Below are 25,707 nucleotides of genomic sequence, written 5' to 3'. Positions count from 1 at the left end.
GCAGCGTATGATCTCATTCACCTATGCATGTCACAATCAGGCAAACACAGGTATGCGTCATGCAGCCGGGTGTAAGACGGAGAGATTGATGACACAGACAGCATGCAAGCACGTACACACGTAGGCCACACACACACACATACACACACAAACACCTAAACCACAGAATATTTGGAGCAGGGAGCAAACTGGTTGTTCTTTCTGCGACGTGGAGTCATGCCAGATACTTGGCCTTGGAAGGCACAAGAAACAGCATAAACACCTTTATTTGAGCCCACCAAACACACAGCGGCCACTCCATGCCTGGCCTCACAACGTTGCAGCCATTAATTAGATCCTCTTAAAATATCAGAGCAGCTCAGGCGGCGGGGAGCACACAGAGCCACAGATGTAGACAGAGCAGGAATCTGCAGCTGTGATGCAGTCGCTCAGTGGCACCAACACTTTAGCGAGTGTCCCCAAACTGTCGAGATCCAAATGTTATGTAGTTGAGTTAACTGAACTTTTGCCCCACTGCCATGTGCCAAGCCAAGTGGCTTTCACAACAAAATGGAGACGTGCCAGTGACATCCGCCACTGTCTGACAGATAGCACGAATTCATTTAGAAGCCATATCCACCTAAAAAAAGGGACCTTGTGTTGAGAATTACTGAGCCTCTAGAATTGAAAATGGGTATAAAGGGATATTAGCACCTCTAGATCTTTGTTACGGAGTAAAGATACAGAAGTTAAATGCATTACTAATTCTGTGTAATAAGTGGACATAAGAAAAACAAAGAGAAAATGTCTCTAAAGAAATTGCTAATTTGTGTGATCATCAAGTGGAGGTGCTTTTATGTGCAATCAATACTGTGCTCTTCAGGAATTGAACCAGTGCAGTAACTGACAGCTACTGTCACTGGTGATTAATCTGATGTCTAGCTTCTTGATCAACTGATTAATCATTCATCTAAGTGCTTCAGCTTTAAACTCAGCACTATTTTGTCCCTACAGATTGACTATTGGTAATTTTTCAGAGCAGATTTGTGCTTCTTTCATAGGTGTTTCAGTTGAGGTCTGTCCCGTCAATCGTTGTTTTATAACTAGTCCTCCTTCTGTCTCTCAGAGTCTGTTCTTTTTTTTACATTTTGTCCTAATCTTGACTGTAGAAGTCAGAACTAAATTTAAAACCCGGTTGGGTCAAAGGATAACACAGACATTATTGTCCTCATTTCCTCATTGTTTCATTTCTCCCATGGCTCCACTTCATTTACTTCTCTTTTCCTCTGACATGTTCATCCCCCCTCCCCTCCCCACACACACACCCCCCTCCCTCCTCTTCTAAGAGCCTCTAACCGGTTAAATTAGGGGTAAAAATAGCCCAAGCTTCCTCTATTGTTTGAGCCACGCTAAATACAGTATTAACCAACTGTAAAACTACTCATGTCTGCTAAGAATCTGCATAAAAGCTGTTTTGAATATTTCTGATCATTAGCGAGCGAGACATGGCCAAAACAAGACCATTGTATTGATGGCAGATCCATATGGCTCTCCTTAATCCAGGAATGTAGTCTATGCATTTTTATTCATTCCTGCTAGTTAAAAACAAAAAGGAGGGGCAACCCTCCTGTAGAAAAGGGGACTATAAGGGGTATACATATACAGAATATCAATTGAACACACACACACACAGAGGAGACACACAAGGGGGATAAACAGTCTCTGAATACAAACCCAGCAGAGGGGTTTCCATTCAAAGGGATCAGTGGGAGTATAGACAGAGCAAGTCTAAACTGTAAAGCGTGGCTCTGCACTGGGGAGTACAATACCTCTGATGACAGCACACACCCACTGAGGGCTATAGGCCTCCTGATGGGGAGGGGGAGTGTGGGAGGGTCAGAGGGAAATAAGAGGGCGGGTGGGAGGGAAATCAGAGATGAAGAGAGGGGAAAGGAGAGATGGGAGGAAATGGAGGGGCAGAAACACAAGACGCTCATTTACGGTGGTGGGGGAGAGAGTGGGTTCAAACAGGGTGAGGCTGACAATATGCCGTATGGGAGAACAAAACTACTGTATTACTTCTGACAATTTAAATCTTTTTTTTGTGATCAAATTTTTATTGGGATTTAAGGACAACAATCATCATCATTCAACAGCGCGTAAATAAAGTAATTACCGTATATAAACATGTGCATACCCATGTACGCACACATACAGATACACACATACACGCCAAATAATAATAATAATAAAATGAAAAAATAAAAATAAAATGAAGATATAACTGAAAATAAATATTGTTTATAGCCAGTTACAGCTGTCTCTTAACCAGTTGGTCCTCCACTTTGGTCCACAGTGAAACATTGCAAAAGACACTGGATAGGGTGTTGTTGAATTTGGTCCAGATTTCCATGGTGCTCTGACACGATTCCTCCATGAGGTTGACGTGTGCTTGATCGAAATGTTTTTAACAACCACTCCACAGACTGCCATGCAGTCCTGTAGAGTTTTCACCTGATGTCATCCTCAGGTCAGATCAGGTCAGGTCACTTTGTTTAATTGTATTTAGGAAATGTCAAAGTGCTAACATGCAAAAGAGACTGAGGTTGCGAAAGTGACAAATATCACTTGTAGCTTATTAACACTGTTATTGCTAGCAGTTAGAGCCACATGTTATGATATTTAAGAAAGAATGAGGGCATATTATATCATGTTTTCGTTGTGTTAGAGCCAGTCAATCTGAAACTTGCCAGCTGTATTTTAATTGATTTGACAAACACAAATCGGCAGATTTCTTTCACATCACCTCATGATAAGCTCTTACCCCACCCTTCCTTAACCCCCTGTTAAAGAGCCCCATTCTGTGCAGGAATGCGGTCCCTTGCTGTTTCTGAATAAAAGTGTGTGTCTGTACACGTGCATGAGTGTCTGCACGTGGATGCCCACGCATGTGTGCCCCTGGTGTGTCACTCTCCCTCTACAAAGGCATAACTGGAATAACTGGAGGTGGGAGCTTCACTTCCAGGCCTGAGACCATGGCTGGTCAACCCCTCCAGAGCCACACCATCAGATTACTGCACTGCATTGGTACCATTGATGGGATTTGTTGCCTAGCAGCTGCACGCCCATATGAGAGACCCTCCCACCACCCCAGTTCCTAATGAAAAAAAAAGCAAATGTCACAGCCTTGTCATCATATATACAAACACATAAACATTCACATTAACAAAATATTTTCCCTCTACTACACTGTGGCATCATTGAACAAGACGTAGCAACTTCTCCTCTGCACTGATCAGAGTGGCGCCTCAGGTATCTTAACGCCAGTACAGTACATGACGCTCTGACATACCGGGCGGCCAATAAAATTACACAATAACCTTCATACTATCACAATCAAATGACTTTTTAACATCTCAAATGTTCAGTTATGTTACAACTTAAGTTCAAGAAGAAAACAACATCACTCACTTACTCAATGTTTCTACAACTGTCTCTGTTTTATTTTTCTGTTTCTTTTCTCAACAAGGACAGAACAATATCCAGACATCATGTCAGAACTAAATGATGACAGTTTCTTCACTGTCTCTGCCGTTCTTTATCAGATTAATTAAATAAACTGCTTTGTGATTAACTGAAGGCTGTTACTTAATGTACTGTTTTTCTTGGTCTCTAGGTCTCAGGTTCTACTTCTCAGTGTGGTTTTAACTTCTTGAAACATTTTGAATTCAAATAAAGAGACTTTAAGCATGCCAGACAACTAGAAACGAGTAACATGTCTGAATATCATCTGACATTTGTTTCCAATTCCTGCAGCTTAAGTATCAAACCAGTCAGGCTAGCTTATGAAACGGGTATGAGTGCTAACTGTCTGTCTGTCACATGGTGACTCAGCCCAAACTGCAGAAGATGAACAAACTGAACTTGATTTTAAAAAGGTGCAGGGAGGCAAAATTAAAAAAAAAAAGCCTTAAGAAGCCAAGAAAGAAAACATAAAGGAATGACACAAGGATCTATGGCCATACAAACAATGAGCTCAGCTATACTGTGTGGCTGAAGTCCCTCTGTTGTGTAGCTGAGAGAAACAACAAAAGAGGAGACAGCATTTGCATATGTGCAAGCCTGTGACATCGTATCTGTGAGAGACTGAGAGGCCTCGTACACAGAATGTACCATGCCATGCCTCCTGTCATCACAACCTTATTAGTGCAGAGTACAATAGATTACATGATGAAAATATAATTAGGTACAACCTTTACTTCTAGATATCAAATATTGGCATGCAAATGCCCTGATAAGCCGCTCAATAGTATCTCACTCCAAACATATAAAATAATGGGCAGTCATGCTCCAACAAAGCCACACTGTTCCCAGCAACATTAATAGGTTTATGACTGTAGTAGCTTTATAGTGAACACAGCAAGTAGCTGGTGGCTATATTAAAGTCCTATAAGAATGAGAAGTGGGTTTACTGGAAAACAGGTTTAGTAACGTCAGCAAGGATTATTATGTTGCTAATAACACAAGCGCTACCGGGGCTAAATTCAAAACCTTTGCTCAACTAATACAGACTTTGAGAAGCACACGAAACATACTGCAGCCTGATGCACGTAAGCGGTCAAAGTACTTAAAAGAGGCATCTTGGTGGCCATAATTTGTCATCCATTACCTGATTAGTTTTTTAAAAATAGAGTGAGACAGCAGAGAAGGAGGTCTGACAAATAAATGGTTTACAGCACCAGTGCTCATCACTCATGGCTCCAAATGGAGGTCTAAAAATACAGCCAAAATATCATTATTTAGATGCATAAGTGTAAGCAAAAATGTTTCTGAGTTAAAGTCATTTTCATTGGCCTGCCTCTCTGGCCCTCCTGAGTTCCCTCTATCCCGGCTGATCCTGAAAAATGACAATGTAATTTATGCTCCATTTATTTCCCATGCCAGGGCCAAGCGTTCTAATTCACTGGTTGAGTCTTCACAGACTCCCCGCCCTTACCTCCCATGCTGAGCCAATATTGTGCTTAAATCTCATGCTCCGATTGTCATGGATGAACACTGCATGGCACAATTAGATAGACGGCGTAATTATAATGGCACCCTGTGTCCATGCAGATCACTCTTTGAACTGCTGAAATGTTTACAGCGGAAGAGCCCCAAATATATATTATCTCCCTCGACCCCCCCCCCACCCCACCCCACCCCAGTGCAGGATAATGAGCGGAAAGCCACTCTCTGCACTGCACTGGGACGTGACACGCACGCACGCACGCACGCACACACACACACACACACACACACAGTAGTAGTATCAGATTCCCAGGTAATTTCTATGGCCCTTTTGCATTTTCTTTTGCATGAAAATAAAAGTCGTAAAATGCACACCTTATAGGTTTATGTTATACCAAGTCCATATACTGTACATCAAATCACAAGTATCACATGACAAACCCACAAAACGTAATGTAAAATCATATATAATTTGATATCAGAGTACAAGTACACTCAGTACATTCCCCTGTGTCACATAACACCCCCATCCAATTAAACAATATTTAACAGGTCTAATAAGCATCAGCAAACACACACACACTTACACACAATATTAACTGGATGTTGGAAACCAACCTTGATGGCTAGGAGAACTCCGACTGGCTGACTGCTGGAAGCTCGGACCAATGAGGTCAGCTTGTCTGTGATTGGAGGACCGGTCTATATTGTCCTGCTGAGAAAAAGAGAAACAAAACAGTTAAATAAAAAATAAAAACCAGACCTTAATCATAATACATTATCCCAAATTGTTTAATGGTAAAAAACACACAAAAACTTTTCAACTTAAACAAATAAAAAAAAATATTTCTTACTTTAACTGAGTTGTCAAAAGTGACATGAAATGCAGGTGTCCAGTAATAATACATACATCAGTCAGTGTTTTATGCAGATATCAGGGACTTTAGTGTGACAATAAGTGGTCATCGATTCAAGAACTGTTTTTGGCATCATTTTGTGTATAAAGCAGAAAATAACAAAAGTAAAGAAAGTTCCCAGTGTCTCCTGGAAATCACTTGTGGATTTTTCTAAACAGGCCTCAGCTGTCAACATAAAGACATACAGTACTCAAAGTTGTTGAAAAGACAAAAACATTGCACGCACTGGCCAACAGTAGCTGCTGTGGTCAGAACAGGCAGCTCTGCCCGCGGTATTTGTTGGATTTCTAATGTCAACATGATCATGTAAAACACCAGCCTTTGAAGGATTTCAGACTAAAAACTACAACTAAGCTAAAATAGGTTTAATAAAATAAAAACAAGTCAGGGGAGGAAAAAAAACCCAAACTAAATTAAAGAACTAGCCAATGGATCAGAAAACAAAAAACAAAACCCCAAATTGAATTCTGCAAAAAGTAAGATAAAAAATAAATAAATAAAAAAGTTAAGATGTGATAACCTGAACTCTTTGTACATTCTTGTGCAAAACACTGGAACACGCCACAAACTGTGTGCGAACACAGTCAGGTGTGTATCAGAGCACAGAAGACTGTTAAACCATAGTGTCCTTGTTTGACCTTTGTTACACATTCGATGCATTCCAGCCACTGCAAAACTGTTCTGTGAGGAAAAACCACAGCCAAAGAGGAAGTACATTTGGTTGTATGTAGGGATTATAGACATATTTGATTTGGATTTGTTTCTAGCACTTTCAACTACTGAAGAGGACAACTTATCCATTGTTATCCATTGTGTGTGTGTGTGTGTGTGGGTGCGTGGGTGTGTGTGCAGACTGGCGTCCCGCGCAGGGCCTAACAGCAGGAGTGGGAACAGAACGTACTAGGACAGACTACTGTGTTCAGAAAAACATTGCTACTAACTCTGCGTCTTTTCCACAGCAGACCTCCTCTAATGCTGTAATAAAAGCTGCTGCGGTTGCTTGTTCTGCCTCATTTAGAGCACTGACAGACAATGCAGGCAGCCGCTGGATTTTTTTTTTTTATATATATATACATTTTTTTTCCTGTTATAGATGCTGCTGCCTTACGTCACTTTGAGTTATCTCTGTTGCCTCCAGAGACAATGACTTGCAATAATTAAATGATGAGGGTCCTGTTACCCATCATGCAGTTCCTTGGACTCACAGTCACATACGATTTTCTGGACTATGTCTCATTTGATGAATCAGGTCCCGGCTGTACTTAGCATTATACATTCTTAAGCTGAGTGGTGTCTTATTGCCCCAGACCCACATTTATCACTGTTTAAACAGCTGCTCTCTCTTCATGACTTTGCCTTGTTTCCTTGTCCTAACATTACACACACGCACATGCGCGCACAGACATATACAGTACACACGTAGGAATCTAATATAATACGCACAACTACATTACAGGTTTTATAATGTAATAAAACAAACCAAAAACCAAAAACACTGTAAATAATAGCTACGTTCCAATTGAATTAGGATGTTTTAGATGGATTTCATAGTAAATCAGCATCTCCGTGCAACCGACTGATTCCTGAATGCGCCATTTTTCAATTGATAGCTCAATGTTTTATAAAGAAATCTAATTACCACATACTTTCCTTTAGTACCTGCGACGTTTTAAGTACCTTTGCTAACCAGACATAATGAGCGCTTCAAAGATAAGTGACTCACTGTGAGAATAAAGCTTGAAGTAGAATTCCACTCTGATGCCTCCATTCTTCAAAATAAGGGCTCGGCCGAATATTTTGGAAACATGTAATCCATGATTCCCCTGCAAAAATTTTTAGCTTAAATGTTCAGCGATTAGGAACTCATTAGTGTTCCTCTCTAGTGTCTATACTGGTGCCTGGGTTCAGACTAAACTGGATATAACTGGATGTGCAATGTCACTACATGGTTCTGTCCACCGCCACCCCCCAATGCCTCTGCTATACCAACTAACCCAACCGCATCCAATCATTACGTGGCATTGTTCCGCCATTGTATTGTCTGGAGTTCCAGACATCGTGGCTGAATCGAAAGAACAGATCTTGGCTCTTAATGGGGCTAACCTGCTTTTGAATTAAATAATAATAATAAAATTAGTAAAGTAACGCATCACGCCATTTGTTCGTGACATAGCCAACTCTGTCATCAACACACACCGTCTGGGGGTACAGCTACCAGACTGTGACTGATCCCTACCCAGTCACCCAAACAGCACTGGGACGCCATTTGGTTGGTGGGATGGCACAGAGTAAAGTTAGACTGTGTGTGTGTGTGTGTGTGTGTGTGTGTGTGTGTGTGCACGCACGTTCAGGACAGGATGGTCCTGGTTCAGCTTCACTGAGCACAAACGTAGGGACTCTTTCAGACCATATACTGGTCTTGAATGCTGCTTTGCATGGCTGTCTGGGAGTAAATGAGTTAACTCAAACACACACAGTAACGGACTAAAGGGCCTTTAAAGCACACCTTGATCCCTTTTGTGGATCTTACCAACAAATGTCCAGAATCCAGACACCCTTCGATGCCTCTTTAGACAACTGACAGAATGTTAACTCTGGGTTTTAATCCTATAGATACTTTTTAGCATAATTCTCAGCCAAGCCATCGCCTAACACCGCATTTGCTTATAGGTTTATTGAAGCCTATAAAGTTGAGACAACAAAGAGGAGAAAGGAAATAAGATAACACATAAAAGTTGTCAATTCTCCTTTGTGTCTGCAGAAGAAAAAAAAACACAGATGTTCTGATTCTTTTATCCTTTTTCTTCCATTTTCTCATCCTGCTTCTCTGTCTCTCTCACACTCATTCTTTTACAAAGGCACAGCCATACACACACACGCACACATATACATACTCACACAACGCACACACACACACGTGTTGCTTAAGTTCTTAAAGAGGGGTCAAAACAGGACTGAGGGTAGGCCAAGTTTTGACAGGGAGCACACAAGAGCCCTTTCATATTGATGAAGTTGAAAGGAACTCCAAATAAGAGTCGTGGGTTGAGGGTTCAGCTTTTTAAAAGGGGTCAGTGGAAGGCTAGAGACAAGGTTAAGGCATTGAAAGCAGGACAGACACAAAGGTCTGGAGGTTCCACCTTGAACAAGAGGGATAAGACTGAGACGCATGTCAAAACTATGCCTTTAAAAGAGGTCAGATTAAGGTTAAATGTTATGACCGGGTAGTGAATATGAATCAATACTAACTGAGGGATGCTTTTGGCTCAAGAGGAACAGCTGAGAATGAAATGACCATAAAAATAATTCAAGTTTAACAGCATAACATTGCACTTTCCATTATGGTTGGATTTACCTAGAACTGAATATTCTCAGAAAGCTTTGGATATGTGGAAATCCCACTCAGTGGTCCAAGAGCTGCCTCTGCCAGAGTCTTCTTGCTGACAGCAAGAGCAGCTAGCTCTGTCGAAACATACATGAACACTAGGCAGGCAGTGGAAATCCCTTCTTACATAATTAACCAGAATGAGATCAGGAGGCCACACTCTGGTGTCTGCTTTGTGCTTTGTTTATCTGTTTGTTGATGTGTCGCTGTGGCTGCTGTCACAGTATTGAGCCATGGTAAAGGCAGGTTATTGCATATTCTGAGAACATTTGGAAACATGTTGGGTTTTTCTTTTCTTTGCTGGTCAGACACTTGAGCATATAAATGGGATGTCAGACTTATTTACTGATTTACAAAATATAACAAATTTAATATATTGCTGTAAGTATAACCAGTGATGATCACATTCTAAACCATACAAAATAAAATAAAAAATAAACATGAAAATGCCAAAAATGGAAGGAGAGACTTGAAACTGTTTCGCTGCTGCAGTTTTATCAGGGAAAATCTTCCACAACCCTGAAATTTCACAGTGAATGAGTTTCCTCATTCAGCAAGTCAAGGTACATCTGTTATAGTTGAATGCTTTGCAAAGAGCCGAGTGAGTGTGTGTGTGTGTGTGTGTGTGTGTGTGTGTGTAGTGCTCCGTGTGTAAACTGGAGTGTGTACATTAAGGTCGGCATACTGTAGCTCCACCAGCACCCATACAAACTGTTGAAAAAGATGAAAGAAATAAATGATTGCTCACTCTGTCCAGATTTTAAACCTATACAGCCTCTCTCTCTCTCTCTCACACACACACACACACACACACACACACACACACACACACACACACACACACCTCACCTCATGAGGATATTTGCTTTCATGAAGGCTTGTCTCTTTAAGCTGTGGTGATCTGGGAGACTCTAGCAAGCTGAATTTTCTGCCCTCTAGCCCTGAGGTCAAAGGTCAAAGATAAAGCCATGACCCAGATGACGAGCAGACAACAGGGCAGCTTCTGATCAGGCTAATAGTGCTACTGCCCTAACACAAATGTTTGGAAGCCCTTTGCTCTGTGAAGGCAGGTGTGAACGAAGCTACTAAACCTCAAACCTCATGTGAGAGGTTAAGTCTGCCATTGCTTGCACAACAACAAATTAACAGATCACATCTTTGTTCATATAGAACAAGTATTTTATTTTATTTTTTAAATAGTGCACCTGAACTATTGACCATTGTTCAACAATTTGGCTATGCTGTTAATAGTTCATTTCCTATACTTAATTTAGTCAAAATCTAGCATAGAAATATCACACTGTTAAAATGGCATAGATCACATAGGATTTAAAAAAAGGAAAGTAATTCTAGGAAAGTGTATATGTAAAGTAGTTAGGTGTTGAGCTGCCATGTGTTGCAAGAACAGGATGAGCAGCATTAGACCCAGAAGCTATTCTTTTTTTAAAAATTTGTTTAGTGTTTTGATGATGGTGGTAGAGACTGTTATCCAACACACTCCAATAGGTGTTCAACTGACTTGAGATGACATTGTGAAGGCCACAGAATACGATTCACATCCCATCAAATCACACAGCGACTCCTCGTGTCCAATGGGTGGGGGCAGTGTTGTCTTGTCAAGAGAACACTCCTATTAGCATACAAATGACACACACACAGAGGAGCAGCGTGGATCAGACGTTCGTGCCTCAGCTGTTCTCCTGGCGTTCAGACTACTTGACCTCGCCCACTAGAATATGATTGTATAACTTTTTCAGATCCCTGGAGACCATGCCTGTGGTTCTTGCACCACTGAACTCTCACTCATCTTTGTAATGAGGGGTTTATACACAGCAACTCTACTATAATATCCCTCTCTGTGTAATTGTTGACGGCCTGTTCTTGCTGACAGTCTGAGTCTGATTATGTCCCGCATGGACACTCAGTCACCTGAGGAAGAGCTGCTTTGCTGTTATTCCTTACCTTCACACACACACACACACACACACACACACACACACACACACAAGCATTACATTGCCAAACACAACTTCCAAAGCTATTTACTGACGTCATTCCATGGATCTCAATGCAGATGTCACTTCATGCACCGTTCCCACTGAGACACTAGTAAGTTGAGCATCTTTGTGACTGAAACTCCTGCCATGCCCCGACTATGAACTCTCTTTTAAAGTCACTTAGATCTTTTCCTCTCACTATCTTGATAGAGAATAAGAATCAGCTGGCTCTACATACATAATCACAGAGCACGATTGGATGTTTAATGTTTCATTACACCATGCTGTGTGGCTGAGGCATTTGCATTGCTTACGTTTCCTCACTAATTTATTCAGGTTTTTCCTTTAGTCTGTCACCTGCCTGTACTGTATGTGCATGTTAAGCTGTGGCCTGTGGTGCAACTCTAGAGCCTGTGATGAGATCCAATGTGATTTCAGGGAGAAACTGGAACATTTCTGGTTCAAAAATGTCAGATTTTCTATCAAATAAAGTTAATACAAGTTTAAAATCTAAAACAGACATCCTGTGAGTCCAGCTCTGGGGAACATCTCAGACTGACATCTCAGTCCAGTTTTGCTCATCATTTTAGGCAACATCTTGAAATATATCATTTCATCTCTACAAACACAACAACAATTCTGCTCATGAAAACCCTACAGGAAATTGCTGTTTACCTGATAATTTGGATGATGCAGGAAGTAATCCGGACATCCGGCCACAGCCATGTTTTGTGTTTCTCGGCTCTTTCGTACAATTTGCCTGGTTGGATCAGTTTTAATGCAAGATGGACAGGGCAGAACCTGTAGAGGAAGAAGAGTAGACAAGTGGGGGTTAGTGGAAAACTCCAATGGAAGGAGGGGGGGGGGGGGGTGTGTGTGAAGGTCCAGGAGAGGAAGGATGAAGGAAGGAGAGGATGACAGTGTAGGAAAGGAAGATGAAGCCTGGGTTCTGAGAAAACAGATATAGCACAGAGTACTTCTTAACCCACATAGACCCAGGGTAAACAACAGCAACAAGCAACAAGGGAGGGACAGGATATGATTATAAATTGCTGCATGCACACAGACAAAATAACGTCATCTGATTCAAAATGCCCCATGATTCTGGTTTATGACTGAATCTTAATTTTAAATAGCTGAAGATACCACCAAATATTTTGTAACAGGGGCAAAGAGGTACAAGATTTTGCACCAATCAAATGCAGCATTCCCATGAGGTGACATTTATCACCAAGTGAAATAACTTATCAGGTTTCATAATTGATTTCCACTATCAGGTAAAGACTGGAGAACCACGTCTTCGAACAACATCACAAATTTAAGCAAAAGCTTGCTTTGTTTTGTTCTGTTTGGTGGAAAGTTGTGTTTATTATGAGGGGATAAAGTCCATTCACTGGAACAAAGATAAACCATAATGGTTTTTATTTGCACAATAAAAAAGAGCTGATTAAACTTTGTGCTGCTACCGTAAAATAACCAGAGAGTTGCTATTGGTTTGCTGTAAGTGGTGCATCCTCTATAGTCTCCTCCAGACTCCAAACATGAAGTGCTTCCCTTATCAAAGTCTTGTCATCTTGGGTTTACCATTCTTAATCCGATCCCAACTCTCTATCTCACCATACTTCAATTTCACAGCAGCACATTACAGAACAGTTCACTGAGTGGTCTTTGTGAGCTAACATTGATGTAATAGAAGTTGCTCCTCAGGGGACTTGAAAGTTTTTCTTCTGCTCTGTGAAGCCCCTGCCCCCCACCCTCCCCAGCCACCCTTGGGTCAAAATAACCACAAATTCAACAACATGGACTTTAGTCTATTTGAACTTCTTAAAGTGGGTATCCTATTAACCTCTTGGCACTGCTGCCACTGAACAAACACCTGTAAACACTGACCCAAAAATACCCTGCAGGCACCTCTCCAGGTCTTAAGTTAGATCCCGGGGTATATTTGGAGCCGAGCAGCTCGGGGCTCACAACTGTGATGGTCTTTTAAGCAGCAGTTCATGACCCCCTCTTGGTATTTTAAAAATATGGCCTGCCATTTTATAGACGGCTAATATTATCTCGTGTTTGCATTAGTGGTTGTGAGCGGGCTGCCCTTGTGGCCATACTGTGTGTATGTGTGTGTGCATTTCTGCCTGTAAGTGGGTTTCTGCATGCCTATGTGTACTGTATGTGGGCATATGTGTGTATGTGGATGTTTACATATGCTGCACATGTGTGGCCAAGCGTGGGTGTGTAGAGGCTCTATTTTTAGGAGTTTTCAGGGCCTTTGAGAAGTATTAGTTGTGTATTATAGAGCCAACAGGACAACTCTGCACCAAACTACTGTCACCATCTGCAAACTGCAAATGCTGTTTAACTGAAAAATGAAATGGCAACATCATAAACCAGCTTTTTTAAGTCCATCTAATATGTCAACTGTAAACACAGAGGTATGCATGACAAGAACTTGACTATATGACGTGTTGTCCGACCACGTCTGGAGGCAAATGTGTTTACAGCAGCTCTGAATGGCCACACTCAAGTGTAAAAGCAGCCATCAGAGCTGGAGGTGAGAAGCAGCAACTGTTTATATATAGGGAACATATTTTAGGGAGTCTCTCCCCTGGAAGACATTCATTTGTTTGTTCACCCAAAAAGTGAATGAAAAACGGGAGTTTGAGAGAAATGTTCACACTCTGCTTAGTTTCACACCTCTACACACCTTACCATTCATGGCTTACAGTGGCTGTCAGGGACTCATTGTTGGTTTCGGACAATTAGAGAAACTGTCCAACGCAGCCCTCCCTCTCCCCCAACAACGGCAGACATTGTGCTGCGGGGAGGGGGTTTGTGAAGCTGTTCAACCATCCAACAAGCTGCTCTGAGGACACTGGCCCTTTTAGACTGTAACAAACAGATCAAATAGAAACATCTAGTTAGGCATCCATGTGCTACAATCAAAATAATACTTGATAAACTTGCTACTTTATGAAAACAAAAATTAACCTTTGTTTAAAATGGTCAACAATTAAATTTTGGATTATCATCCAACTAGATGTGTGATTTTGTGAAAACCATGTCAGCTGATGGGATAAAACAAAACCCGTCACTCAGAGTGCTCCCATTCCAACTTTTTTTTTTTTCCTCTAAACAAACTAAAAATTAAAAGAGGTTTTTTTATGCTTCCAAAATCGGGCTCGCAAATAATGACCGGGCTTTGAATGCATTCTAAACAAAGAGCTTGGCACCACGATCACTGGGACCGCTGAAAGGGCTCGCTCGTAATGAGTATGTGTGCGCGCGTGGGTGTTACTGTGTCAATCCATGTGTGTGGCCTGGCATGCAAGGACAGCTCGTCATTTACACATTATTTACAGACACACAATTTACAACAAAAACAAAACAAATTAACATCAGCATAAACTCTCCAAGCAGCCCCTCATTAGGCGCCACAGACTTGCTGACTGGCCGTGGCTGAACTGTATGTTTATTATATTTCAGGAGTTAGGGGGTTGTGCAACGGGGGACAGAAGCAGCCTTTAACTCACCCTGTTCTGCCTTTCACCAGTTCAGGTGTAAACAGTGAATTCTGCTTCAGCTGTGCGTGATAACACATGGGAAAAAAGCTCTGGCGTTCCCCGTAGAGTTGACTTTCAAAGTGTTCATGTGCGTTACAGTGACTCTCAGTGACTGATATATTGACCAAACACACACCTATGTTAATTGCTCCCTGACACAATCAAAGCCATTCCAGTGTGGGGATTAGACCCTCTCAGAGCCCTTTGATTCGATTCCTTCCACTTGAACAGTGTACTGAAACCTAAATCTCTGACCTTGACAGTGCAATTATCCAGACGGTGTCACCACACTAGAAAGGGGGACTTTGGGGTGCTGCGGCTGTACCCAGCGGTGAGGTGACTGCATCTGGATTAATTAATGTGATTTCTGCCCAGATTTGCGAGGGGGAGAATGCTAGCAGATGGACTTCAAACGCAGGGGCCTTCATAACGCCCATCATGAATCGTAAATCCGTCCAACGCAGCAAATGCAGGACACATGGCTGAAGGTGTTCAGCTTAAAGGGTTTACATCACATTATGCTGAGGTTCTGGGAAATATTTAGTGCCTTGTATTGTTTTGTTTTGTTTTTTTAAAAAGGCCCAATTACCCACAAATCTGTCTATACATAAAGGAGTAAATTCTGTGAAAGTCAAACTACAATCTCAGAATCATATAATGAGTTTCCCACCGACAGACAAATAACAAACAGGACTATGTTACCAGAATTTCCTGCATAGATCATAGACAATCTATCAAAACCATTTACATAAAACATACAGCAAGTTCTGATATATAGTACATGAGGTGCCCTAAACGTGCTAGAACACACCATAAACACTGAATCTGAGCCAATAAGCTATGAACACTAAGACAATTATTCCGTTAGGGACTCTGTTTACTGAAAAGTCTGTTTCAGTTAACTGCAATAGAGTGAATACATGTGATAGATTACATGAGATTTGAATATAAAAGTATCAAGTGGCACAAGTCACATGTTTAACGACTACTGCTTTTGGAAAATTGAACACACACGCATTTTGCATGTACTAATGACAAGTCATTGCTAATGTTAAATGTAACTAAGAGAAAAAAAACAGAGTCTGACCTCTCTGTAAATACAATCAACAAATGTAGCACAAACGTGTTAAGTGTAGCTGCTCTGGGGAGCAGGGGTTAATGTGCTGCTGATGTGTGCTTACATATCAAGTGTCCAGCTTTAACATCCCTGGGTGATAAGCCCTGCAGAGAAGCCAAAGGCAAGGCCTGGGATCACCAGAAACCTGGGCTATTTAAAGTAAAGCCTCACTGAAACAGTAGAAACATTTCCTTCAACAGTTCCCCTCTTTTACATGGAGATGGATGAGCAGACTGGCCAGCTCAGCACACCAAAGATGGACGTTAAGAAGACTTTAGAGGCTGCAAGACTGTTTGTAACTTGCACCATGAGTGTAAAACTACAACATACGATGGAACGAATGAGGTTTTACAAAGCAAAAGACAAACTTTGCAAGGTTATGCCTCCTCTCGAATGTTAAATATACATCTAGGATCATGTTTATTAACTCTCATTATGGTTTTAAATGGAGTCATTACTTATTTAGGCCACAACTTCCTCCCATATTAAATAACAGATTATTAACTTTTTCCCTTCCTTAAGCCTTTCCAAGGAATCAAATAAAAATACTTTGAGTGGGAAATGGAAATATTAAACTTTTAACCTCACATACTGTATGTAGGCCAAAGCTGAAATAAATGAGTGTCTTGTGAGCTGCACTGCCAAACATGCCTTGTAAAGTAAGGAGTTGGTTTGATTTTTTTTTTTTCTAAACCTGCCTGCCTGTTGGTCTGGTTTGTCTGTCTTAACTGTCAACCCGCTTGTCTGTTCATTTTTTGTAACTCAACCTTTCTGTCTGCCTCTCTCTCTCTCTCTCTAGATTTCTGTTTACTTGTCTGTGTAACTACGTGTCTAGTCACGGTCCACCTGCCCCTGTATATTTCTGTGAGGCATTCACTGCTCTCTCTATTTTTTTGTCTCTTCAAATTGGGAAAATAAAGTACATTATATATACACACCAGTTCATCCATATATGCTGTTGCATAAACTTGTGCAGTGTACAAGTCAGGAAAGTCAGTCTTTTAAAGGAAGATGCTGGAAGTGCTCCAGTTCATGAAAGCGCGGTTATTTAAAGAGAGAAAGAAGTTCTCTGACTCTAAGACTTCATCTAACATTCAGTGTTACTGAATAAAATCAAACACATGGCATGTGGCTTACGTATTGAGGGATTATGTGTAAATTCATGATAGCCTTTCTGCTGTTGCCAAATCTTACAACTGAATCAACAGATTATTTCTTCAGAGCAACAGTGTGTGCAGTTTATGCACAGTATGTCACATTACTGCCCCGGTGCATGCAGGGTAAGATTGGCAGGAGTATAAAACTCCCTTCAAAGTGCACTTACTCATATGGACACCAGTGTCACATGACTCCAGACTGGCCCTTTTGGCAAAAATAGCACAAGTCAGAGTGATGAGCCGTTTCATGCAAAAATACACAGTTCAGGACATAGTTTTGTTCAAACATATCACATCTATAAGAAAATAACCCTGCAAAGAGCCCTTCTGTTCATATTTGGAATGAATCAAACCTCTTTCTCTCTCACACACACACAAAGACACACACAGATCCTGCATCGCTGGGTTCAGTTACCATACACCAAAACCCCACAATTCTTAGCAGCAGCGTCTGTACAGCTCAGCTGCACAGCTGTGTCAACTACTTGCCCTGTGCATATAATTGTAAAATGTGTTCATCTCAGTCAGCTGGACTTCAGCTGATTGGACTGGACACAGCTCAACACAGGGCTGTTCAGCTCTGCTCAGACATCTTAGGAATGCAGAAAGCACATTCTTTCCATATAGGGTACTTACTGGGTGAAAAAAGACATAGCGAACCCCAACCTCGTGAAATGGCATGTACTGATTTGTGGGCCAGCCAGGGAAGGGCGGGTGGTGATGAGAGAAAGTTAGGGACATATGGCAGAGTATGTGCATGCACACAGATTGTAAACTTACTACTTAGGTATCATAAGGTCAAAAGGCCACATCTTTATGCCTGCAGGGGGTCAGGTTGTGTCAGGAACAAAGTGTTTTATCTGAGATGCCCTGGGGTATAGGTCTGCAGAGGACTGTTTGTTCCATCTCAAACCTGACTGATCCTGCATGATCTCTGACCATTACTGCCCACAACTGCAGACGTACCATCCCACCAGCTCCTGTAGGGAACCTGATCGCACTCTGATTAAACTCTGACCACTCGCGGTGCATCAAACATCTGCCTGCATGAATCCCACAGGGAAAACACATGTGCAGTTTATTAGTTTTTATCATAATCAATACTAACACGGCTCTTTAATAAGCCATGCTTATAAGTAGTGATCTTAAAAGGGCAAAGAAAAACATTACAGATCACGACTTGTTTCTATAATAGTGTAATTTCCCATAACGAGAGATATAAACAGGATACTGTGAGAATCACACTTCAGTACAGCGGCGCTGTTACTCTTTCAGTGAGTGTGGGTGTCAGTTTCTAAATGTGACTGATATTTAAACAAAATTCATGTCAGTTGATTTGGTCTCATGCCTTACCATATTTGATGCGTGGTTTACTGGAAGGTTGCGTAAGGTTTACTGGGAGACAGCGTTTCTACATGAAAGGTTAAGCCCAATAATAAACAGCTTCTCGTGTTTTCATGTATGACATTTTATCTTGTGATAATGATGCTGACTACATGAGAATGAATACGTCCCACGCTTGCAGCATTTGTGTTGGGCCCCACGGGATCCCTGGAATCCCACCGCAGCCCGAGACATCACTGAGACAGACAGTGCAGCTGGAACAGGCTTCACATCGCTTCTCTTCAAGTGGCAGCGTCAAACACCGATCGCTGCACCCAGGGGGAGCAGCGTGCGTAGTTACATGCAGTACGCGTGTCCTCAATATGATTTACAGCATATCTAAATATACTATCTTGGCTTGTAATAATTCCTGTAAAACTTTCTTTGCAGTGCAGCACCAAAAAGGACTGTATAGTCACACTCAAAGAGGCTCCTGGCTTCATTCAATGGTAATTTCTGAGTTAAAACATAGGAGTAGCATTACTTGCATGCAGTATCCCAGTTAAGCAGCAAGTTGTGGAGAGCCGCTCGTCCTTTAATCTCTTACAGACCAAACTCAGTGAGATGAGGTTTGAGGGATGACACAGGATTCTTGTTTGTAGCGGTGAGTCCCCAGAGAATTATCACAAACAGACTCTGTAGTTCCCCGTAAGGCTACAGTGTGTTTTAGCATCTTTCAGCTGAGTGTTTTGCAGGTTTAATGGTTTTAAAATCCACATATACACAAAAACGCCCTTCAATAAAGAGTTCTTAAATTAATTTCTGGGGCTCCTTGTGCTGTGAACCATGGAAAACATGACACTCACAAGAGAAATGCTACAGATCCACAACATCCTTCTTTGTAAACCTGAGCAGATCAGACAGTGGTCACTCTGCTCTCAAGTACCACACCCACTAAACTCATCTGAGCCCCCACCCACGCACCCACCCACTATGTCCACTGTTAACCCCTGCTGTACTGCAACTCATCAGCTTCCTCTCTCTCCCCCAAACACTGCCCCAGCCCCACCTATCTGACCCCTCCCCTTATTCTGCAGTGCGCCAGTCGAGAACATAAACAGCGTCTTAATTCAAGACATGGCGGGGATCCAACTCACTGTCTGGGGACTTGTGAAGAACCCACTGATGTAAATGTACTAACCGTAAACCAACCCCAAGAGAAGGGAGGTCAGTTATTCTACCGTATATGTTTACACTAGACTAGACACCTTAAATGACTACACTCAGCCCGAAGGGGCGAGTTATCACAACTTCCTGCAGCGAGAACTATAGAAATGTGATGTGTGTAAGACGGGGAGTGATATGAGAGCTTGATTGCCTGCTCTGCTGTATTGTGTTGCTGCTAGCTTGAGGTTCCCACCAGCTTGTTTGTGTATTTATTATACCTGCAACAAATCCAACAAATCATCTTGAATTCATTAGATTGCAGCAAACAAAAATTGAAAGAATTAGGTGTAGGAGATGCAGATCACTAAAAAAAAACATATAAAAACTTTAGAGTTAACTGTCAGCAGTGCACAGTTTTATACTACTTAACTAGTAAATTTACAACTGATAACCACTGCTGACAAAAACATTTGAAAGTCCAAAAAAAAATGCATTATTCCAGTTTTCAACTTTCAAGCTTCTCAAATGAGGCTGTGTGTGTATGTGTGTGTGTGTGGGCTGGTTGTTGTTTCTGCAGCAATGCAACACTGAAAGACATGGAGAGAGAGTTGAACAGAGCATCTCTGTCTTCTGTTTTAATCAGCAGATTAGATGGTAGTCACTCCTCACTGGATGTGCTTGTTGCACATGTTGATTAGTCATTAACTGGCAGCTTTCATTATCTGAGAGCAGCAGCATAAAGTGGGGCTGTAAGAGAGGGCCTGATGTCATGCCGGGGGAGGCTGAATAGCACCAGTCTATGAGAGAAAGGCCTTTTGGAAACGTGGACAGTGCCTAATTGGATGAGGATTTCATTGGGCTGCTTGGGAGAACTGGTCTTATGCAATGACAGAGATGAATGAACAGGGCTTGGGAGCAATGGTGCTTGTGCACAAGTTGGCCGTAATGGTGGCCCAAGAGGGCCACGTTAGATGGCTTCGCCTTCTCTTGACACCATCTTTACTACACACCTGTTGGTAGCACAGAGCCTCTTCAAGCGCCAACTCTGGCCAAGTACACAGATCTGCTCTTATTGAAGAACACAAAGCTGCTAAAAACAGACCTGAGTCTGGGCAAATGAAATCATAATCAGCAGCAAAAAAGAAACAAATCAAATGCCCCAAAAAATTAGCATAGTGAGTAAAACCTTACTTGTATCAGAAAAGGGATCGAGTTCTATGGGACCACTTGAGGAGAAAGGCAGGAAGGATTTATTTTACTTACTTACACTAAGGAATGCTAACAAACTTGGCTGAGTAAAGAAAAAAATCATATTAACAAAGACTTAGCATAAGTCCTATTCCTAAATACCAAGGTACAACACTCTAAGCCCTGAAACCAGAGGGCAGAAAATGCAATTAAGTATGTTTCATGTACATGCATACCCAGTCAAAAGTGCTCTGTTCAGAGCATGAGAGGGATTCAGAGTGCAGTTCAGGACAGTGCTATAATTCAGCAACAGGAAAATGCCTGTATTGTTCAAGTTTTTTGCACTGGGAAATATTTCTGCAAAAAGAAGCCCTTTTTGTTGTTAATCATTCAGTACATCTACCAAAGCCAACTAGCCATGATTTGTTTTGATTTAGCATCGCAGATTTCAGCTGGTAGTGTGAGACGCGGAGAAATGGCGAGAGACAGACAGAGATAAAGAAGGTGAAACTCAGAGACTGAGGCTGGCTAAGGAAAGAGATAGGGGGCAGACAGTGAGGTAGACAGATGGACAAAGAGACAACGATAAACCGTGAGACGACAGACGTATGGAGATAAAGGCAAGGGAACGTGAGAGCAAGGGAGAGCTGGTGCAGCTTACATTAGAGAGATCATTTTTTGCGCGACATATCACGGCGCATCCACACCACGTTACCTGCGCACACCTGAGCCTGTGGTCCCTCAGGTGTTCGGTTACCTACACAATAAAGGCAACATTCTTGCCTCTCACGCAGCCTTGGGTTTCAGCCACATTTGGACCAACACCAGACAGCGAGAAACTCAATCCACCATATACGGCAGTGGTTGGACAAGCAAGCGTTGCATCATCTTAGGTCACAAGTGGAAAGCGGTGAGAATCGGGTTTGTACAGGTCCATATTTATAGTGTGGAGGAGGAGGGGGAAGAATAATACCACAAAGTTTTTCTTCTGGTGAGGATCTGGGTTCTTAGAAATGAACTCTCACAGAGCAGAACATGATTACTCAGCAGTTGTCGCCAACACACCAAGTACATAAAACATGAATTGAGCAGTAATGTCAACGAAAAGAAATGTTAACTTGTGCTTAAATACCAGTCCTAGCGATCCAAACACCATGGTTTGTCTAGTGCCTTAAGGCCCGGCCAACACAGAACAATTCAGAGGAGAGGCTACGTATGATGTCCGCCGATTATGCACTGAGCCCAAACTTTACCTTTAGCCAGAAACCAAATAAAGATCACTGCATTCTTTTTCAACTACTGACAGCCCTGCTGGGCATTTTAAAGTAACTTTGCTTTTAGGTCCAGGCAGCCTCAGTCTTCTGACATGAACTGTGCTGTGCCCCCCCCCCCCCCCCCCAGCAGGCTTGGGTTAATGGTGTCATGACATCAGGGAGGGGTATTAACAGTGTATAAGCCTAGACTAACCAGTGCTGAATGACTGCTGGCTGACGCAAGACCCAATGGAATGCTGCCTAGAGCACGACCACAAGCTCTTATAGCACCAATACCAGCTAACAGGATATCTCTGCCACTTCTGCCTTGGGATGGCAGCTGAAACTATATGCATACACATGGACCGGGGGGGAGGAGGGGGTGCGGGTATACAACTTAATATTTATTTGTACATCAAGAAAAGTGCTCAAGTTAAAACCGAGGTTCAAGTTCTGGTTATGTAATAAATCTCTGGGGTGATCGCTGCCAAGCATATAGCATTTCAATCAAAAACCGGTGGAGTATGAGCGGCAGGAGCAACTGCATTTCAGATTTTCTTTTTTTTGAGCGTCACAGAAGACAAAACACACAAGTCTGGATCCTAGAGTCAGCTGAGTATAGCTTATTGTAAGTATAATTATGTGCAATATGTGCAGTCAGCAGACTTTTGGCAGCCCATACTCTTGCAGAGTTCATGCCCCGTCATGCCTGTGCTTACTGAGCATGGACTTGAAATAGCAGGACTGGTGCTGGGGGGCGGGTGGGGTGGGGTGGGGGTAGAGAGAGAGAGAGAGAGGGAGAGAAAAAACCACAGCTCGAGCGGTTGCCATGTACACAGAGATGTGACCACAACATAATTAAATGAAAGAAAGCAGGAAATAATGGGCAAAGGCAAGGAAAAGAGAAATCCTCTCTGGTTATGAGTGGGAGGGTGTTAAAAAAAAAATCATACGACTATAACATGTTTCAGACAGAATGAGGCAGCAGCAGTGATCAAAACGCTTCATATTCAACCAGACTTTGAGGTTAACGTGCAGAGAGCCATGCATATGTGGAGTACTGGAGTGCTCCTCTGTAGGTTGCCAAGCTGAGTGATACATCAGTGGTGAATTTCACTTCAGTGATTCCAGAGAAGGTGCTGACTGTGCTGTGCCTGCCTTCATCCTGCAAAGTATGCTGAGGTTCAACTTAAGACCTGCAAATGAATTTCAGTATACAGGATCTTAATTAATCCAATGGGGGATGGATGACAGAGACAAAATGTTATATGTACCACCAGACACAATAATAATTCATGTAACTTGGTTTTCTCCAGCATTTCCCTGACCACAGACCTATGGAAATGGAAGCTTGGTAGCTCTGCCTGTGCAGCTGACCAATTTAAGTGTGTGCCAAAGTTTTCTAACACAAAAAAAGAGACTGTTATCTCAGGAGTTCTACTAGTTTACCTCACTTGAAAATGTGCACTGGCACAAAGCATTTTGGGACACATTACCTAGAAAATGTGTGTATCAGTCTCTAAGTGCCTCCTTCCAGTCTAACCCCACACTCCCAGTGGGAGCCCGGATCTACATTCAAAACACACAGACCAACGCCAATAGTTCCCAGAATCATAAATTTGGGTGGTTATGCAACTTTCTGCAGAGACCACATGCAGCCAATAAAGAAATTGATTTGGCTGAGTTCCCAAATGACGGGGTGGATTAGACTATGAAGAGTTGCTTTGTCAAGACTTCTGCACATAATGTTAGATTAGATAACGATCAAGCCCTCACTCTTAGTCACTTGCCCCTCCTCACTCTTAATGTTTCTTAAGCACAGTTTCTCAAAGTCTTGCAAACTGAGACAAAGTATTGTGTTGTAATATAAGCTGAGATGGGCTTTAATAACAAATATCACAATGAAACAATAGAGGCATATACAATAGAGAATGGTGAGATGCTGCATCTGCAGGTACACTACATTTACAGTGCAGGGCAGTGGCTGGATTTAGTGTCAGCTTGAAGATAAATGAGTGGGCCACAGGTCCCCCAAAGATTTTCACATCAACATTTTTCAACACAAGCCCTCTGGGAGTGTTTTGTTGTTATAACCTATTGACTCAGTACTGTAGAGCTGCTTAACAAGTGCACTGATAACACTCTTTTTTTTTTTTTTTACAGTCAGCGACTGTGATTAAAGGAACTTCTTCCTCTTGTTCTGGTGGATTCAGCAATCCCTTATTTTACTGGGCACCCCCACTCTCTCCTCCTGGATCCCACCCAATCACCCCCTGGGGTTCCCCCCAGAGCCCACTCTAGGGAAGCACTGCACCAAGGCTTCATGAACATCCCTGGGAAAACGCCTCTTTCTCTCCCTCTCTCTTACCCCGTCTCCCTCCCTCCCTCCCTCCCCACCCCCAAAGCAAACGCTGCCAAAAGGATAAGGCGATAAGGCGAGACTGGCGAAACTCTCACAGAATTGAGTTGAGGAGGAGGGGGTGGAGCAGGGGGGCTGGTGCTGGGTAGGGGGGCGGTTGAAGTCCTGCTGAATTGAAAGTAGCCTATGGTCCATGTTACGCAACCGTAAACACAGCAGGTTATTCGATAGAGTCGAATCACAGTATATGTTGCGGGGAAAAGGTGCAGGACAGGAGAGCGCACGAGATTCAGACGGCTTTTTCTTTTTATCTTGCACGCGTACAAACCCCGGAACAGGCTCGGGGTGTCTCCGGCGGAAGCTTCCCACTAAGTGTGAATAACAAGAGGAGGAGTAGGAACAGTTTTAATGCAACAACTTGGTCCCATGAATAAACTTGTTTTCAAAGTTGAATGAGTGGCCGCTACGGTGTCAGGAAGGAGTGTCAGGCAGACAGGCAGGGATCCAGGTCTGGTCCCGCTATAGGCGGCTACGATCAGCGCTCACTCACATGTGTTCCAACTCGCATAACAGTGCGTGTTATCATCACAACAGCACATATAAACTTTTATTTCACGCGCTCGCCGGCCGGACACTCTCCGTGCACTTCTTTACCCTCCCCACCACCACCACCGCCACTACTACCCGCACCCAGAAAGAAGCAGAAGCAGAAGCAGCAGCATGAGAGCTGCGCTTCTCCATCCAGTTAACATGCACTCACCTTCCAACCGGATCAGTTAAGGCAGGCTACGAAGCCTCAGGGACAAACACGGAGAGCAGCGGCAGTGTGGAGATGAAGCGACGCTCGGCAGCGCTGGATCAGGCCACGGTGGTGGTGGTGGTGGTGGTGGTCAACATTCCCGGACTGGACAGCGAGACAGAGGCAACAGAGGAGGAGGAGGCGAAAACAGTGGCTGCAAAGACTGCGGGCAGCTCATCTCATGCGGCCGGGGATACACACACTTACTTACATACACACACATATACGTAGCCTACACGCACAAACACACACGCATACACACACGTTAACAACTCCTCCCCCTCAGACAAGGCCACGCCCACACGCGAGGGGTGATTAATGCGGCGTTCACGTCTTATGGGAATAAGGGCGTGTTCAGAGGATTCCGCTTTTATTTTTTGAAGAGCTGCCTCAATGTCGCGTGTGTGCTGTTCAAAACAACATACACGCACGCGCACACACAAATTCTGGGTCCAGTACTATGATATGTGGTGTTAACATATATATTTTTTTACAGGTTGCA

General features: G+C 42.7%; 1 protein-coding gene across 6 annotated transcripts in view; it reads right to left on the bottom strand.

Annotated features, from left to right (window-relative positions):
• Nucleotides 1–25,471, bottom strand: part of grb10b (growth factor receptor-bound protein 10b) — a 57,725-nt gene extending 32,254 nt beyond the window's left edge. For 2 of the 6 annotated variants that reach the window (XM_085802541.1, XM_085802543.1), the window contains exons 1-4: nt 25,167–25,404; nt 13,992–14,168; nt 11,958–12,083; nt 5,605–5,701 (exon numbers count right to left, since the gene is read on the bottom strand). In XM_085802541.1, the coding sequence (XP_085658667.1) occupies nt 5,605–5,701; nt 11,958–12,083; nt 13,992–13,994 (226 nt within the window). In that variant the 5' untranslated portion in view covers nt 13,995–14,168; nt 25,167–25,404. Of the gene's footprint in view, nt 1–5,604; nt 5,702–11,957; nt 12,084–13,991; nt 14,169–25,166 lie in introns of all 6 variants that reach the window. The other 4 variants (XM_085802542.1, XM_085802544.1, XM_085802546.1 and 1 more) reach the window with 4 other exon arrangements.
• Nucleotides 25,472–25,707: the final 236 nt, after the last annotated feature.

The sequence above is a fragment of the Trachurus japonicus genome, chromosome 16 (assembly GCF_045865225.1).
Source record: "Trachurus japonicus isolate A0001 chromosome 16, Traja_1.0".
NCBI lineage: Eukaryota > Metazoa > Chordata > Actinopteri > Carangiformes > Carangidae > Trachurus > Trachurus japonicus.
This window is presented reverse-complemented; position numbering and strand designations above follow the sequence as displayed.